The sequence below is a fragment of the Oreochromis niloticus genome, linkage group LG11, assembly GCF_001858045.2.
Source record: "Oreochromis niloticus isolate F11D_XX linkage group LG11, O_niloticus_UMD_NMBU, whole genome shotgun sequence".
NCBI classification, from domain to species: Eukaryota; Metazoa; Chordata; class Actinopteri; order Cichliformes; family Cichlidae; genus Oreochromis; species Oreochromis niloticus.
Window position 1 is genome coordinate 8735964 of NC_031976.2, and position 16038 is coordinate 8752001.

The 16038-nt window shown below is 37.4% G+C and overlaps 1 protein-coding gene across 2 annotated transcripts in view; it reads left to right on the forward strand.

Moving 5' to 3' along the window:
• The window catches only part of cdkal1 (CDK5 regulatory subunit associated protein 1-like 1), a 242918-nt gene that overhangs the window by 133890 nt on the left and 92990 nt on the right, over positions 1 to 16038 (forward strand). For both annotated transcript variants that reach the window (XM_025911505.1, XM_005450542.4), the window contains exon 10: positions 10240 to 10385. In XM_025911505.1, coding sequence (XP_025767290.1) covers positions 10240 to 10385 — 146 coding nt within the window. The remainder of the gene's footprint in view (positions 1 to 10239; positions 10386 to 16038) is intronic.

Consider the following 16038-nt stretch of genomic DNA (forward strand, 5'->3'; position numbering starts at 1 on the left):
ACATTATTATATTCTGTCGCATTTCATGAACTGACAGTTGTGCCTCTTTTTAAATAACATATTCATGTGTTGAGTGCAAAGGTTTGCAATGTGTGTTTTAAAAAAAAATCCTTCCATTGTCCAGATTATCTGGATAGATGGCGCATATGAACATGTAGTTTCCTGGTCCATGTGGTCTTCCATTGTTTGTTGCAACCAGTTCATTTTCTTTTAAATTATTTCATTATTATTGACTTTCTAGCAAACTTCGGGATTCTGTGAAATAGTTAATTAGATTATTAATTAGTTAATTAAAGTTAGACTTGTAAATTTACATCAGGGTTTTGCCATCAATTAAGACTTTCTCAACTTCATTTGGTATTCCTGTAAAATTTGCTGCTGTGGGGATTTGTAGTCCATCCTTTTTTATCAGTCATTGCCAGAGAAATGTGAGAAAGAGCAAGCAAGTTGCCTTTTGACAGATCATCATTGACAGATCATCACTGTGCCATCACTCTGAAAATAAACCAATAATGGAAAAGGGTTGAAGTTATAATTTGCCAGATGAGTGCGTTTAACAACCGTTATCAGCTCCCTGTTTCAATTTTGTCAGAGAAGGTAAAGCGTGGTGCATTTTTACCCCGAGGTCCTGCATTCAGGTCATTAAGTGGGGAGAAAGTCTCAGCTAAGGGAGGAAGCTGTTACTCAGTCTGGCTTTTTTCACTGCTATATGGCAGCTGGTGGTTTCCAGATTTTCTGGGAAATAGACTATTTTTGTTAAACCTAAATCTTGCATTGTTGGTAATGAGAAGAATATAAAAACTGGATACATTTGGACTGAGTATGTGATGAAACAAGTTGTGCTTTGAAGTTAGTATTATAAAAAAACTGTAGGGCTTCAGTTTTACATTTTTATTACACCAAGAAAACTGATGGTCTGTGCAAACCTGCTATTAAGTAGCGCAAGAAAGGGTGTGACATCATTTGCTTTTAGTCACATGATCTAAAAATGCATGGATGTTTCATCCTTTTGGAACATCTAAACCTACATTACAGCCATCAAAATATTGATATAAATAAGCAGCTACCATAATGGTGAGCATCGTGTTGTGATGATACAAAGTGAGAGCCAGTGTGTCATGCTTTTAATCTTTATTTATTGATTACTTTATCTCAAAGGAAGTTGCTTTTCAGCCACTTAGATTGAAAAGCAACTTCCTTGTTTTTCTTGGTTTGTTCTGCTTTGGTCTGATTGTGATTTTTGTACAAAATATCTGCAAAACATGATAGAAGGTAATGCACTGCACTCTTAAAATCCTTTACTGGGACAATGAGTTAATGATCGGAAAACCTCTCTTTGCTTAAAACTGAGGTGTTTGAACACTTCCTACTCGTTCTGACGCCGGGTTTCCCAATGTCACAATTCTTATTGAGCAATGTTCTGCTGGGAATAAAATCACATGTGAACTTTTGCTTCAATGACAGGGATAAAACTCAAGGAAGTGGGACCTTTTGTACAAATTCTAGTTAATGTTTTAATGTTATATTCAACGTGATTGCTGACCTTGATAGATAGATAGATAGATTGATTTAATTTCTGACTTATTTTTCAGTCCTCTTATTCTTGCTGTGGTTGCCTGTTTGCATTCATAATTTCAGCCCTGATTACAAACAGTTGGTTGGAAAAAGGAGAGGAGAAACATGTCAGTGGAAGAAAGAGAGGCTGAATTGGGTAATGGTAACCTTGAAAAAGCAAATGACAAAACTTTTTTTTCTTCCTTTTTTCTTTAAAAAATAAATTCATAACAGATACTTTGAATCAAACAATCAAAGATGATTGGGATCACTGATTAATGAAATGAGGGCAGAAATGTAAAAAAGTAAGGGGATGAAGGCCTGGGGATAGAGACGAGGGGTAAAAAGCAGTGGGAAAAGTGCTGTGGGAAGCAGCTATAGAGGTTGTAATTAACCAGGGGTTAATGGAGGTGGCTAATTGTCCCCCACATGTATAGGTAGGCTTTCTGCTTGGCTACATTACAATTAAAAACCCACCCTCCTAATGATAGGGAATAACAATTAACTGATAATTAGAAACACACTTGGAAGACACAGTCGCTTGGTGTGTGTGTGTGTGTGTGTGTGTGTGTGTGTATTAAGAATAATTTCATATGCTAGCAGCCCTTTTATTGTTAATGTCCATGTGTTGAATTGAATTATATATTTTTTGCTTTAATTCCTCACCCAATTAACCTACATAAGGAAAGATGGTCTTCTTTAACTTCTCATTGTCTTGTGTTGCTCTTGTTCCCTATGTACCCTTTCGTATCCATCCTTTTTCCCCTCTTGTCTGCTAACCCTTTCCACACTGTCCTTTTCTTCCCTTTTTGTAGTCCTACTTATAAATGTGGGAGTATTGACAGTCATTAAGAAAAAAAGTCTTTTGAAAGTCTTTGCGAGCTTCCTTCCTCAAAGTTTTTCCTTCTTTCTTTGCTTCCTCTTGCAGCTCCTTCTTTTTCAGTATAGCTCTTCATTTTCTCCTTTTGATGCTTTTAATCTTTTTTCTCCTCCCTTCACCTTTTGCTTTTTGTTTTTTCTCCTCCTAATTACTCGTCCATAACCTCTTTTGTCTATTTTCTCCAATTCAAGTCGTGATGATGGTAATCACGTCAATGGCGTGGCGATGAAGAAGGCCAAGTCTCCAGAGTATTTTTATCGTTCGTCTTACAGGCTGAATGATGTCCTGCTGTCTCTTCTTTTGAAGAACGCTAGCACTTATATAATGGCATCATACCGAATGGCTGTGATTGAAGCTGAAAAGGCCAAGCAACTTCTCCACTACCCCTTTAAAGATCACCCTCTCTCACAAATACTCACAGATCAACGCGTCTGCTCTGCCTCCTTCTGTCACACAAGAGCACACAATTTCTTCCTATGTGCAGCCTGTTTTTCTTGACAGATGTAGACAGCCCTGTAGAACCATTTGCTGATTGGAGCAGTTAAAGGCCCAATCTCCTCTCACGGGCCACTTCTCCCTGACATTTTAGTTGATTGCATTGTGCTATCAGTGCTTCGTTTTTGAGTAGCTTCACGTAAAAATGTCTCTACAGTGCCACTTTTTGTTTTTCACGCTCCTCATTTTTCCCCCCTCTTCAGTTTTTATATTTTGGAGTGTAGCATCTTTCTCCCCATCTACCCATCTCTGAATCTGTCCGTCTGTCCACAGTACAGCCACATCTGACCACTGTGTGTGTGTGTGTGTGTGTGTGTGTGTGTGTGTGTGCAGATAAGTGTGGATGTGTTTCTGTGAGCCTTTATGTGTGGGCAATTTATAATAATCTATATTAGAAATGGCAAATGAGGTGTGAAAATAGTCTCCGTGTAGGTAGTCAACCAGTGAAATTTGCTCCCTTAGTGATGCCAGTGAGTTTTCCATCTTTGGCCTTTGGTGATAATGGCGTTTCTTGATAACCCAGTGGAGTTTTTTCACATGAGATGTTAGTCACGAACATGCTACAAGTCTCTGTTTATCTATATGCATTGTTACTAACAGCAGTAATTCAAAGAGAGGACACAGTCTGACATCTTTAAGTAGGAAAAAAAACCTACAGATTGATTGCATGTGTTTGTGTATGTTCATCTAGAAGTTTTGAAAGTTTAAGGAAACATAAAGTAAAAACGAAAATTTTGGACTTTTGTGTGTTTTTTTTAATTATTATTAAACCTTTATTTAACCAGGAAGATCCCAGTGAGATTAAAAACCTCTTTTTCAAGGGATTCCTGGCTGAGATAGGCAGCAGCGGTTGTCTCACAGTTACAGAAATTAAACACAGGCAGCAACAACACACATGGAAAAATAAATGAAAAAAAAGAAAAGAAATAAAAATAAAGAAATTTAATTTTATTGAATTTTACTAAAGTTCAACAACTTTCAATAAAATTCAAATAAAAATAAAATTCAAATAAAATTCAAATAAAAATTTAAAAAATCAGTTAAAATGACAATCTAATTGAAACAGTTGCATGTTATGTTGGTTTTCATGTTATGTTGGTTTTCAGATGCATCACATTGCACTTACCGTATTTCCCGCACTATAAGGCGCACTTAAAATCCTTTAATTTTCTCCAAAATCGGCAGTGCGCCTTATAATCCGGTGCACCTTATGTATTAATTCTGGTTGTGCTTACTGACCTCAAAAGGATTTTATGTGGAACACGGCACAAAAAAATCTGTCAAAAAATGTTTTAGTACGACTTTGGTAAGCTACGAAGCCGCACCGCTTGATGGATTATCGGCGCACTACGGCTACCGTAATGATGTGCTACGTGATCGCTAGCGACACAGCTAAGTTAGCATAACAAAAACACAGTGAAGCTGGAGGATGAACGCTAACTCTTTTTCCACTCGATAGAAGTTAACGTGAGGGTTCCCGATGGTTAGAGACAAATGCAATCACAACGCAGGATCCTGTAAACGGACCAAAGTTCAGTCAGGAGAACAACTGAGATAATCCATCCACAATACGATGTTAGTCATTAATATACTGCAACAACAAGGAAATAGAGCAGCTGCAAGAGAATTCAAGATTAATGAATCAATGGTACGAAAGTGGAGGAAGCAAGAAGAATGAGTTGAGTAAAGTTTGACTTATCTGACTGTTTTGTTTCGCTTAATGCGCCTTATGTATGAAAACAGACCCGTTCATCAATAAGTGCGCCTTATAATCTGAAAAATACGGTAATTTTAGTTCATATTTCATTTTATTTGGTTGCTTGTTCTTTTTATTTTTTTCCCTCGCACTTTATCACATATCAGAAGCATTTCCCTGTGTGCCCTGAAAAACTACCAAAGACCTGTAACACAGCAAAAGGTCTGTCCCATACAAACACTAATGATTATACACTGGGCACCCGTTCACAGAAACATGCCCACAACCATCTCTTACCTGGGCTCAAGAGCAGCTGTATAGAAACACCCTCTCAATCCATTTTCATTTTAATGAAGCCTTTGGGAGCCTCTTCACATTAGAGGCCTAATGTAGCATTTTGTGAGAGGAACTAAACCAAATGAATGTTCGCAGCAAAGCTATTCGGATGTGCCTCTGTTGTGCCTTTAGACTGTAGTTTAGTTGTATTTTTGGGTGACTTGTTGTGCATGTCCCCTTAAAAACAAAGGTTGTCACAGTCACAGAAAACACTTGCACATGACAAATCCTACACATACACCCAATTCACCTTTAACCGTGCAATACATTTCATTCTAAGAGGTGTGCGGCAGGCTTGGTGTAGATGCCGAGGAAAATCAAGCACAGCTTGAAGTGTTTAAAATGTATAATACCAGAGGGATTTCACTTTCTGAAGTGTCGTTGTGCATGGTCATGTACACACACATACTGACTTATCCTGGGAATAGATTTCTCTACAGACTTCATTGGGTGACACATGATATTAAAACATATGTGTTTTTAGAGGTTCTGGTAATCTGAATGTATGAATTGATTTCATCTTTCAAAGCTTTGAGTTTTAAAAGATTCTGTCCAATTTCAAATGATAAGACGGCACAAATAATAAGTAAAGCATGTATTTTTTCACATTCATTACTTGAACCTTTTTGCTGCAAAAATAACTGTAGAAGATTTTGACTCTTCATTAGCCATTTTTCATTTTTCTTCTGGCTTTATGCTTGTGAGTCGGTGCTTGTTTATTTCTGAACAGCCAATTTTTCATCACCTTTGTGTATAGTTTGAACTGTGTTTGAGGAAGTAAGTAAGAGTAAGTGTTACTGTTATTTTCTGAAGTGTCAAACGTAATGTTGCTATTATAGCAAACAACATTTGCTATTAGTGAATAAGTAAGTTCTCATTTTTGAATATGTGTAGGATGCGTTGAGTTAGTGCTCCCTTAAAAATACTCACAGCTAAACACATCTGACTCTTTGTGTCTCCTCTAAGCTGTGCAATGAATAACGCATACAATATCCCGCTGCCCCAAGGAGACTGAATTACATTGAACTGATCCCTCTTGGCCTGTTTGACCATGTATGTTTTTCTCAAATGTTTCTCTCTTTTTAAATCAGAGTTTGAGAGAGGCCATATTTACAGACGAACTTCAACCGAATTTCACTTGAAAAGTTAAGGTCGATTTCTTTTGGGTTGCAGAGTTTAGAATTTATCTCATTTTTGTGCGATATGCTTGATTAATAACATATTTGCAGTCACAAGCTATACAGACAGAGATGACTTCATTCAAACAAAGTTGACCCTGACTTTCAGCAGCCTGCTTAGACAGAAAGTAAGAAACATTCATTTTTGAAACCCACAGTATTCAAAACATACATCTTTCAAGTACCAAACACAAAAAAGAAGGGAGAGTGAACGATGAAAAGGATGAGGGAAAAGAAACACAAACATAATTATCAAAAAAAGAAAAGAAAAGTACAAAGTTTAGAGTAAGCATATTTTCTGGGAAATTGTTGTAAAACGTCTGTAGTCATGTGCTGAGGCTGCTTGGAGCTAAATCGACTTTCATCACCTCTCCCATTCCCCCCCACATATGTTTTCTTTTAAGTGATATCTGATTTGAGGGGGGCGATATCAGATCCTTTGAGCTAATCCACTTAACTCGATCTTTTCTGGGTTCGTGTGTCTATTTGCGCTGATCAACCAGAGATGAAAAGATTGTGTTTTTTTGCAGATGAAGACCTGTTGGGGTAAAGAACAAAAACCGTATTGGTCAAGGCTGATTTATAAATATATAAATGCACAAAAATGGCTTACAGTTGACTGATCATAAAACCTTGCTTGGGCACATTTGAAGGATCCCAGATTGTAACTTGAGGATATGTGATTGATAAATCTCAAACTAAAATTAATGGCACATCCTTTTTGATTACCCTTACATGACACCAGGATAAATGAGGGTGTAGTCAGGAATATTAAGAGAAAAGCAAACTTTTTGGAATACAACATCATCGCCATTGTAGAAGTGAAATAAGCCACGTTGAAATGAAGCCAACATGCAAATTAGGAGTGTGTCACTTCTACAGTGAGTGAGGTATAAAAACTTCAGTACAGACTTGAACTGCAACTGCAATATTCCTGCATAAACAGAAAGAAAACAAGCTTTGCTTTGACCTAAAAACTGTCATAACTCTAAAGATGATCAATATCAAGGTAGCACGTAGTTATTGAACATTATATTGTTTTTTTTTAAAAACATTTTTTACCTGCCTATTGCATACTCATCACAGCATCATTTACACTTTAGTATTGGTAGCTGTGAAATATTAAAGATCCTCAAGTCTTCTGGGATTTGCAACATCATTTGCAGATCTCTATTACACAGTCATGTGCATGATAAATGATCCATGTGAGTGATGTAACTTGAAACTATGTTGACACCCAGCTACATACAGCTGCATACTCTTAACAACTGTATTTGACCAGCTGTCATAAAAACAGGACACCACAATTTTTTTTAGTCAATATCTGCCAGTTTTAACAAAAACGATATCGTGAGTAAACAAGCCAAATTTACATTTTCATACCCGCATTTGAGCCGACACCCTAGATTCCTCTGAGAAGTTAGAAATTAATCAAGCATAACGCTCAGCCATTAAAACAACTTTTTTCCTGTTCAGGACTGCAATTAAATAACCATAATTTGGCATCTTAATCAAAAAATAATAATGTTCTTAACATTTTTTTCCAACTACTTTTTGTAGAACAGCAAATTTGAAAATTCGTGCAACAATAATTAGATTTTAGCATTAAAACATATAATTTTGATTAAAGAGTTTTACATACTAGTGAATGAATCATTACAGAGACATAAAGAGTGATTTTGGTAATTGGCAATACTGTTAATTTAGGGGAAGCTCCGGGATAGATAGTAGGCATGAAGACTGAATGAAGTGCGACGTTTGGTATTAACCAAATGCACCACTGAACGACACAGGAAGTCATCTCCCTGTACAGCTCCTCCATCTAATGCACACTACACACTGCAGTAGCTACACCCTTTTGCACATGCTCTACTGTAAAATAACAAATGACAAGGTTTTATAGGTTACAGTTATTTGTATATATTACAGTTATTTCTTATATTTTGCAAACTTTGTAATATATTGTATTATTTAATTAGTTCAGTCTGTTAGTGTTATTGTCTTGGAGCAGCTGTAACCCTTTAATAATTACTAATTTCCTTAGTGGTTATTAAAGTTTTTTTTTTCTGATTCAAAAGAAACACATTACTACACATCGTATATTTCTTCAAAGCACACAAGTGTGCATTAATAAATACCCTCTCTCTGATAGCCATCATTAGTCTGATCTTATAGGTCACTTCTGCTTGCCAGGAAAACCGCATTAGAGGATTGTAACTTAATAATAGAAGAGACTGTCAGAGGTAAAAGGTTACACTTTAGAAAGGCACACACAGAGAAGAGGCCCATGTTTTCCACATGGATACATTGTTGCAATAGTAGTACATCTACATTAGTATTTAAAATGTATTGCCACAACAGAACCTTACCATTTGAAGTATATTTTATTACTGTAGTACAAAATTAATTGATCATATTTTATGTGGAATATCCCTCTTTCTAGACTTCGCATGTAGTTTTTGCTTCTGGTGTCAGAATCGATGGTTTTGGACTCTAAAAGAGCTTCACAGCAGAAATTTCAAGTATACATAATGAAGGATCTACAAGGAAATAGAGGCACTATGAATCCATCACTCTGCTATTTACTCTGGTTCATAATACATTTAAAAACACATAAATACGTGTTCTTTTTCATGGTTTTTCTTTTACACACTAACTCCCACACTTACAGACACATGCAGTAGCCTGATTTCTGTCACCAATCAAGCTCCTTTTTCCAACCAAATTAATTCTTTCTAATTTGGAGCTTCCAGCGGTCAACCCCCCGTGGCGCTGATACTGAGCTGCGCCCGTGTGTGTTCATGCACACATATGCTTTAATGTCTGCGTAAGAAGGCGAGCACATTCTACAATAGATCTTAATTGAGAAGACGGACTGCAATCAGTACGTTCTTGTAGGAAATCATTAAATCATTTCTTCCTCCCCTCTCTTTTTCTTTTTCGCCTTCTTATGGTGATTAGCATGGTGATGATAGCATCCTGATTATGTCCATCAGAAAAATCTGACATCTGTGTTCTCTCCAGTTCTATTACTGAGGAAATTAAAAGTGAGAAGAAAAGAGAAAAAACCTTGCAAAGTCCCCTAATTACTGTAGTGCATTGAACTGCAGTGTTCTTATTAAAAGTATTAGAGTTGGGGTACATGTTATACTTGAGTGTTGCTCCTGGTGAATTCAGTTTTTCAAATTCCTGTAAAAGCATTTAGATTGCTTGTAAATACATGTATGTGCACAGAAAACATGATTATGATGGTTTTAATTTATCTTAGCAAAATAATTTGATACAAAAAGTACTCTTTTGGGCATTTCCCCCCCCCAATTTAATATTTTTTTCACCATTTCTCATATAAGATTGTGGACTTAGCCTTGTGTATTGGCAGAAATATTCTTTTGATTTGTCGGATAGAGGGTTTTTATTTAAATAAAATCAAATGAAGAATCTTCTGAATCTGTTTTGATCTGAAAATAGGACCTGCATTCTTCAGTAAAAGCTCTTGACTTTCCAGACATAAAGAAGCCCTACGGGAGCAACCTTGACTCTTAGGACTTTAAATTTCCAATATGAAAAGGAAAAATACAAAAAATAAATAAATAAGGGATGTAAGCGGTGTATTGTAGAAGCTCTGAAAGGAGTGCAGGAGTGAAAAGAGTGCAGGAAGAGACAGGAATGTTAATGGCACTTTTATTTTATTCAAAGCCAGCAGCTGTCATTCACCAGACGCTTCAGTGAGCCTTCACATTTCCTTTTTTTCTCCTTTAGCATGTTTTAGTTTTTAAGGTGTTGATCTGTGTCATGGAATCATTAATTAATGGACATTACGTTCTGTGTGAAGTTTGTATGTTCGTGTAGCTTCATGATGGGTTAATTGGCCATGCGGAGGTGTGGACGTAACCTCTCTCTGTGTTAGCGCTGTGAGAGATGGGATACACTTAGAACAGGTCTCCCATCTCTCGCCCTAAGACACAACTTGTTAGAAATCCACTATTCTGTTATAGCACATCCACAATCACTAATAGAGTCACACCGACAAATTAAACATTCAAAAATCAGCATGTTATAATAATGTTACCTCCTTAATGTTTTCCCATCTGTGTCATTAGGAGATGGCCAAGATTTTGAATCATCCACGCGTCTATGCCTTCCTCCACGTTCCCGTGCAGTCAGCCTCTGATAGCGTACTGATGGATATGAAGAGAGAATATTGCATTGACGACTTCAAACGAGTGGTAGACTTCCTTAAAGAAAGGTAAGGCAGTTATGGACTCCCAGTTGACTGTTTATGAGTGCAAATGCATATATAAGCCTGCGACTACGTCTACCATCTTGGACATGTCATGACTTTCAGCTTCATAGTTCATAGGGATACACACACTCTCCACCTCACTACATGAATTTTTGTTATTCATTATATACTTGAACAGGTACTGTGTGTCGTAAGTCAGCGGTCCCCAACCCCCGGACCATGGACCGGTACCGGGCCGCGAGACTTGAGGCTCAGGTGTGAAATTCATGGTTTTCAGGGTTTTTAGCAGTTTTTAGCGTTAGTTTTTAATCATTTTTATCGTTAACTCTGTTTCCCTGGGTCTTTTCCCGTGTGTTATGAATAAATCTCCTTTTTTTTTGGTACCGGCACTGGTTTTGTTTTGTTTTGTTGTATTTATCCGTGACACCTTAAAGGGCCGGTCGGTGAAAGTATTGTTGGACATAAACCGGTCTGTGGCGCGATAAAGGTTGGGGACCGCTGTCGTACGTTATCAGAACAGCTCATAGCTTAGATGTGCTACTATCCCTCTTTGACATCACCGCTGGCCAATGACATCACTGCCAGGCAACAGAGAATGTTATCCCTCCTCTATAATTCAGTAGCATTGTGGAGAATGGATAACAACAACCGGTATAAAGTAACATTTACACGTTGACTTACAATACAAATTTATTGAGCAGGCCCTAGTTGTTTAACATAATTGGATGGATATCTGCTGAACAGCTAAAACACCATTTAGACATAACACTTGGCTCTTTACTCATTTACCTTAGACCTGGTATTCTACTATATGGTCCATGTATGTATGTTTTTAATGTATTGTTCTAATATGTAAAATATCTCGCCTGTCTGTTCGACACTCTTCACTTGCTGTTCCCACACAGCAGTTTCTCACCAACAAAAACACCTGGTGAGGGTTAAAAAAAGAGAGGATGTAGTATGAAGTGTTGCGGGCAGAAATCCAGGCATGAACCTGTATACACGGACACACCCCAGTGTGTGTGTCAGCCTCCCACAGTGTACTGATGCTACACCATTAATAGATGTAATTATTGTTGCTGTGGCTCATAAATGTGAGCCTTTTACAAACCATACTTTTCTTTTAGCTGCTGAAAAATGTACATATTCGAATAGCAGCACTGATCTGTTCTTTTCTTCATCTCCTTTTTCTTTACTGTACGACTCTTTCTGTCAGCTCTCATTTGAAACGACATCGCTTTACAAGGTTAAGCATTTCAAACTCAGAATTTACTGACTGCAGCACCATTTGAATGGTTGAGACCAGATTCCTGGCGTACTTTGCACTAAAGCAAATGTTCCTTTAGCAAATACACAGTGTGACCTCCTCACACAGATTTCAAGATGAATGTGTACATCTCTGACATGGATTAAATATAACCACATAATGCACAGATGTGACCTCTGACATTGCCAGAAAGATGCAAAATTAATCTTTCACTATATGGAAGATAATCTGTCATAGAGTTTGAGCACGAGCACTGATGGCAGCGCATGTCAGAGGGGTGAATAAACATAAAACTGATGCTATGATAATATATAATGAAGGGATTCATGGGAAAATCAGTGTGTGTTCTAGATATGCCCTAAAACGATTGCTATTACTGTGAGATTTACCTAAAAAGAACATCTTTTTAATACACTGGCATGTTATTGCTCCTGCCAGATCATAACCTACATTTTTTAGCCTCAATTGTATGTCATGTAGGAAATAAGCAAAACATATATTTAAATGAATATACAACACAGGATTTTAGGTTGATATTGTGAGAGTTTCAAAGATGAGAAGGGAGAAAAAGCAAGGAAAAGTAAGGCCTAATCTCAGGATCGACGTGTTCACTTCAATGATATTGTTATAATTGTCAGATTTTACTTTGCAATATTTTGCGGTTTTGAAGTTTTCTGAATTTGAGGACCACCTCAACATTTGTGTAAACTGAACTATGTTTTCGGAGTTTCAAGATAACATCTTTAGCTTATTATTTGTCTTCACTTGTATTTTTTTGTAAAGTTGAAGACCTTGTTTCATTATAATTTGATATAATTTGATCATTTTCGGTTACTGCAGCAGTAACTGCTTCATGTATAGGCCAAAGTCAGCTGAGATTAGAAAACAATATAAATCTGGATGATTCATTTTACGCAGATCACTCACACACAGCCATCTACAGTTAGGTCTGTAGATATTTCTACAATGCTGCATTACATAAAAACCCGCACACTAACCATGTAAAGAAGTAGACTTTCAGTTTTAATTCAAGAGGTTCAAAGAAAGCTATTGCTTGAAGTCTTTCTGCATATTCATGTGATACAAAGTCACCTGTTTTCAGAGGCTTAAATGTGGACAGTTGACTGACAAGCAGCTACATGCCCGAGTAAAACCTGTTCCCTCATTGTTCTATGACAATGGCAGATAAAAGATCTGAAGTCGATTCCAAGTATTGAACTAGTTCACTGGTACTCTGAATTCCCAAGATGTGGTGATGAAGAAGGCGGAAAGACTGGAGATTGTTTGACTGGATAACCTCAAAAAATGAGAAACCTTAGTAGTTGCAAAATCAGCAATCTGGACCAATTTTTAAAATAATGAATGGATTGACCAGCTTAGTAACACCAAAAGACCTGAGAAACCACAGAAGATGACCAAAGTGAACTACAGTATAATTATGTCCTTGGTTCAGAAAAGTCCTTCGCAACAACTAAACAAGTCAAAAACACTACTGAGGAGGAAGTCCTCAAAGTCTACAATCAAGAGATGCCTACATAAATGTAAACATAGAGGGCTTAAATCAGATTCAAATCTGTGATTACACTGAAAAGCAGGAAGGTCAGAGTAGACTTTGCCAGAAAACTTGTAAAAGAGCCGGCACCGTTCTGAAAACTGCACCAAATTAACTTTTACCAGATTGATGGGAAGAGAAGAATATGGAGAAGGAAAGAAGACACTTAATGATCTGAAGCGTACCACGTTATCTGTCAAGGTGGAGGCGATGTTGTGGCACGGGCACGTTTGGCTGCAAGGGGAACCGGGTCACTAGTGTTTGTTTGATAATGTGACTGCTGATAGAAGTAGCAGGATGAACTTCTGCTCAGATTCAGCCAAATGCTGCAAAAGAGAAACCTCACAGTAGGTTCTAGACTTCAGGCGGTCACTGATTGCATATTTATTGTCATCCATGTATTTAAAACAATCATTATCTTTAAACAGTGCCAGAATTGGAAACGTCTGTCATATCTTGATGGTTTGATTTAAAATCCACTGTCCTGGTGTAAAGAAGTCAAATTCCCCAAAAATGTGACTTTTCAAGAAAAAATCTTGTGAAATTAAACTGTACATATAAACACTCTGTGCGTTTACGGGCTTCACAGAACCACTCCCCTGCTTTTTTTTCCTTCCACATGTCCATATGTTATTGTGTCTGTGTGTACATGTGATACTTTGTGAGTCACTGTATCTCTTTGGATCACTCTGACGCACTTGCAGGTCTCGCTTTATCTCTGACCACATCTCCCATTTACACTCTTTTCTCATCCAGTCTTTCCCACATTCCCTTTGTTTTCCCTCTGGCCCTCTGTGGATATCCTGACATAAAACACGAGCCCCATTAGTCTGAAATTCACCTGTTCTCTGCTCTTTTAAGGTTTTTCTTTTACATACTTTATTTATATCCAATATGTGACCCCATTTCCAAAAAATAGTTGATATGATGTGTAAAATGTAAATGAAAACAGAATGCAGTGATTGCTAAATGTCATAAACCGACGTGTTATTCATAGAACATGCAAAACATGTCATCAAAAATTTCAACTGCGACATTTTTAACCTTCTCCTTTTTTACTGAAAATGTTAGCTTATTGTATTTTATGGAGGCAAAAGATTTCAAAGGTTGGGACTGGGGCATTAAAAGACTGGGACAAGTAAGTGGTACTAAAAAAAAACAGCCTGAGGAACGTTTTGCAACTAATTAGATTTGTTGGCAGTAGGTCAGCAACATGATTGGCTATAAAAAGAGCGTCTTAGAGAGGCAGAGGTTCACTAATCTGGAAAACAAAATGCTTCTACAAGCAATTTCAGAATAATGTTACTCCATTTAAAACTGTGAATACTTTGAATATCTCTTCAGCTACAGTTAATAATATCATCAAACATTTTGAGAATCAGAAGGAATCTCTCTGTGCGAGGTACAGTATAAGCTCAAAGTCATTATTGGATGCTTTTGGTCTTCGAGCCCTCAGCCAGCAATGCATTAAAAACAGGCATGATCCCATCATGGAAATCACTGCAAGCCTTCACAAACACAAATCACTGTCTGTGAACCCAGTTCACTGCACAGCTAAAAGAAGAGGGACCAGCCAGCTTGTTATCAGCCTTAGAGGTTGCATTAATGCCTAAAGATCTGCAGCTTGCACATCAGGAATGGCACCGTCAATGTTGAAGGGTTACAGGTTATACAGGCTTTAGAGCAAGATATACTCCCATCCAAATGGGGTCTTTTTCAGGGAAGGTCCTGCATATTTCATCAAAACAATGCAAAACTGCTTGCGGCATCTATTATAACAGCATGGCTTCATAGCAGAAGAGTCCAGGTGATGAACTTACCTGCCTGCATTTAAGAGCTTTCATCAGCTGAAAACATTCAGCACACAATGAAACAAAAAATACGACAAAGATCCAGAACTGCTGAGCAGCTTAAATTGCATTTCAGACAAGAATGGGACAAGATTACTCTTGGAAGAGTCCAGCAACTGGTCTCCCCAGTACCCATTTGCAGACTGTTGTTAAAAGAGGAGGGGGTCCTGCACTGTGGTAATCATGGTCCTGTCCCAATGTCTTTGAGGTACATTGTTGCCATCAGATTTAACACTTTGATATGTTTTAGTGTTGTATTGCAAATAAAAATTGTAAATTTAACCTCGGATAAAATTTGGGTTTGAGATTTAGAAGTCACATTTACAAGTTGCTTTCTGTTTCTTTTTACATTTTACACAGTGCAACAACTTTTTAGGAATTGGTTGTGTATTGGCTGTTTTGATCACTTATTTTTCTTTCAGGTCATTTAAAAAAAATAGATATAGTAAATGTTTTACATTTTCTAATTTAAGTCTTAAATTTCTTTTGCATCAGGGTTTTTGCTTTCTGCTTGGCTCATTTTGTGGATATACCACAGTTTTCGCCTTGTCTCTGGCTTTTTCTTCTTCTTCTTCTTCTTCTTCTTTTTTTGTTGTTGATGTTTTGTGTCGTTTAGTAGAAATCCTAACACAGTGCCACTAATCTGGCCCCCCCAAAAAACCCCACTGTGGTAAATTGTCAAGAAACACACAAAGAGACCTTTCCCACAAACACACACATATTTACTCTCTTTCCACATACAAGCCATTAACTGTCTTTTGTGTGAGGCCCTGACAAAGCTCTGTGTGTGTGTGTGTGTGTGTGTGTGTGTGTGTGTGTGTGTGTGTGTGTGTGTGTGTGTGTGCGCGGGTGTTTTCTGGCTACTTGTACATAAACATTCAGACACAAATGGGCGATGTTTGTTGTGTGAAATCGATACCAGTACACATCCAGTGGTCTAAACTGTTTGGCTGCAGCAGTAACAGAGATACGGTTCAGGGTCTGGGA